Source organism: Sinocyclocheilus anshuiensis, unplaced genomic scaffold (assembly GCF_001515605.1).
Source record: "Sinocyclocheilus anshuiensis isolate Anshui unplaced genomic scaffold, SAMN03320099.WGS_v1.1 scaffold1765, whole genome shotgun sequence".
NCBI classification, from domain to species: domain Eukaryota; kingdom Metazoa; phylum Chordata; class Actinopteri; order Cypriniformes; family Cyprinidae; genus Sinocyclocheilus; species Sinocyclocheilus anshuiensis.
Window position 1 is genome coordinate 83730 of NW_015539938.1, and position 2281 is coordinate 86010.

At 36.9% G+C, this 2281-nt stretch overlaps 1 protein-coding gene across 1 annotated transcript in view; it reads left to right on the top strand.

Annotated features, from left to right (window-relative positions):
- The window catches only part of LOC107686967 (sialic acid synthase-like), a 6198-nt gene extending 4960 nt beyond the window's left edge, over positions 1 to 1238 (top strand). Inside the window, exons 6-7 of the mRNA XM_016484091.1 lie at positions 631 to 897; positions 992 to 1238. Coding sequence (XP_016339577.1) covers positions 631 to 897; positions 992 to 1180 — 456 coding nt within the window. The 3' untranslated portion in view covers positions 1181 to 1238. The remainder of the gene's footprint in view (positions 1 to 630; positions 898 to 991) is intronic.
- The last annotated feature ends 1043 nt before the right edge of the window (positions 1239 to 2281 follow it).

Below are 2281 nucleotides of genomic sequence, written 5' to 3' on the forward strand. Positions count from 1 at the left end.
TGGCTGCAATATAACAAAGAGTGAAAAATTTAAGGGGGTCTGAATACTTTCCGTACCCACTGTATATATATATATATGCAAATTGAATATATAAAATGTTTGAATATTTGGTTTAAGCAAAAAAATTATTGTTAAATAAATTATTAAATAAACTGAAATAAAACTTAGTTTAGTACTTCAAGAACTAAAAAGTTGAGTAACTAACACTAAAATTTAATATAAACTATATAGATGTTTAAAAAAAATAACAAAACTAATAAAAAACAACAAGATGACTAAAAACTATAATTACAGTGAAAACAACATAAATAATAAAATAAAAATATAAATATATAAATGTTATTTTCCGTTGTTATAAATCATTTGCTGAATTTTGAAATGCTAAATTCATATATCAAATATTTGGTTGATTTTGCAATTCTCATCTAAAATTTTATTTTGATATAATAAAGTTAGATGTCATTTTAGTCAGTAATATTGATAAACATGAGATATTGACTAAATTTTAAGGATATTTTCATCAAAAACTATGACTGAAAGCACCCACTGATCTTGAGTCCTTACATAGCAAGAATTATACGTAGTTAATGAGTAGTTTGGAATCTTTCCATTTCCCATTTCCTATTGCAGGAGTTCCAGAAGGAGTTTCCGGACATTCCCATAGGATACTCTGGACATGAGACGGGCATCCATGTGTCTGTGGCTGCTGTGGCACTCGGGGCGAAGGTCCTGGAGCGTCATGTGACCCTGGATAAGACCTGGAAAGGCAGTGACCACGCAGCATCACTGGAGCCGGCTGAGCTGGCAGAGCTGGTGAGAGCCATCAGGACGGCTGAGATGGCAATGGGCTCGCCAATCAAACAGATGCTGCCCTGTGAGGCTTCCTGTCACAGCAAGGTCGGATACAACCCTCATTTTGACAGATATAGCAATAGGAGGCTTTTGAAGTGATCAAATGTGTTTAAATCACTGTTTATGTCCTTTCTTACAGTTGGGTAAGTCGGTAGTGGCCCGGAAACCATTGCAGAAGGGCGAGATATTAACTCTCGACATGCTGACAGTAAAAGTGGCCGAACCGCATGGTGTGAGACCAGAGAACATCTTCAAACTGGTTGGCAAGAAAATCAAGGTGGACCTGGAAAAAGATGCCACCATCACTGATGCCATGATAAATGGCTGATGATTGTACACTCCATAACTAAAAGGGAAATTAAGGGGTCTTGCAATATTAATTATCAATAACAGTATATATAATCAGCCATTATTAAATCACTCTTCAATGTTTCAATGAGGGAGTGATTTTTATTTTATTCTTATTGTTTGACATCAGAAATATGTAAAGATGACGTCTTGAATTGATTTTACATAGTCTGTCTGTCACGTGTTTGCTCCTTCTTGTAACCTGTCTGGCCGACTTTATTGCCATTGTAACTGTGAAGAATGAAGTTTAATCTCTCTCGGTTGATTTCAACTTAACTTGGACTCTGTGAATGCAGAGAACTTCGTGAAACTTGATATTATTATTTAATGTGTATGTAACGTGGGTTAATTGTGTATAGGTGCAATGGAAAACGTCTTTAAGCCAATTATATATTATTTTGTTTTTGTTTTACACAAAATAAATATATGTGTGACAGCATAATGAACACCCTAATTAACGAGAGATCTGCTGGTTATATCGCTACTATACATAAATATGCGCCATTGTGTGTCATTTGGACATTGGAGAAACGTATCTTTTCGAATCTCTGAGTCGATTGAAGCGACTGCAAAGTACTGTACAATAATTCACTTCGCACTTGAAACACTACACGGTGGTGACACCTGCTGGTCAAAACTGCGTAAATGCAATGAGAAAACAGACCAAACGTGTAAAATATCACGTGTTTCAAAGTATAGATATCTGACCAGAAAATGACTTTGGTAGAAGTTAAAGTCATCGTTTAGAATAGGCTATTACTTGAGTAAAAGTCTTAAAGGGGTCATATGACGTTGCTAAAAATAACATTATTTTGTGTATTTGGAGTAATGCAATGTGTTTATGCATTTGTGATAGGAGAAACAACAAACAACAAGCGCTACTCTACACTGCTTAAAACCATAGACTGTATAAAAACATAGACGTAGACTTCCGACGAGCGTTTTTGAAGCCTAAAGTAGGCGGAGCCAGCCGTCGCCATCTTGGCAGCGCGTCACCGCGCGTCACTGCCGGATAATCGAAAATGGGCAAAGAGGCGGGAGCTGGCTGCTGAAACCACGCCCACCTAGCTCGACGCCGGTG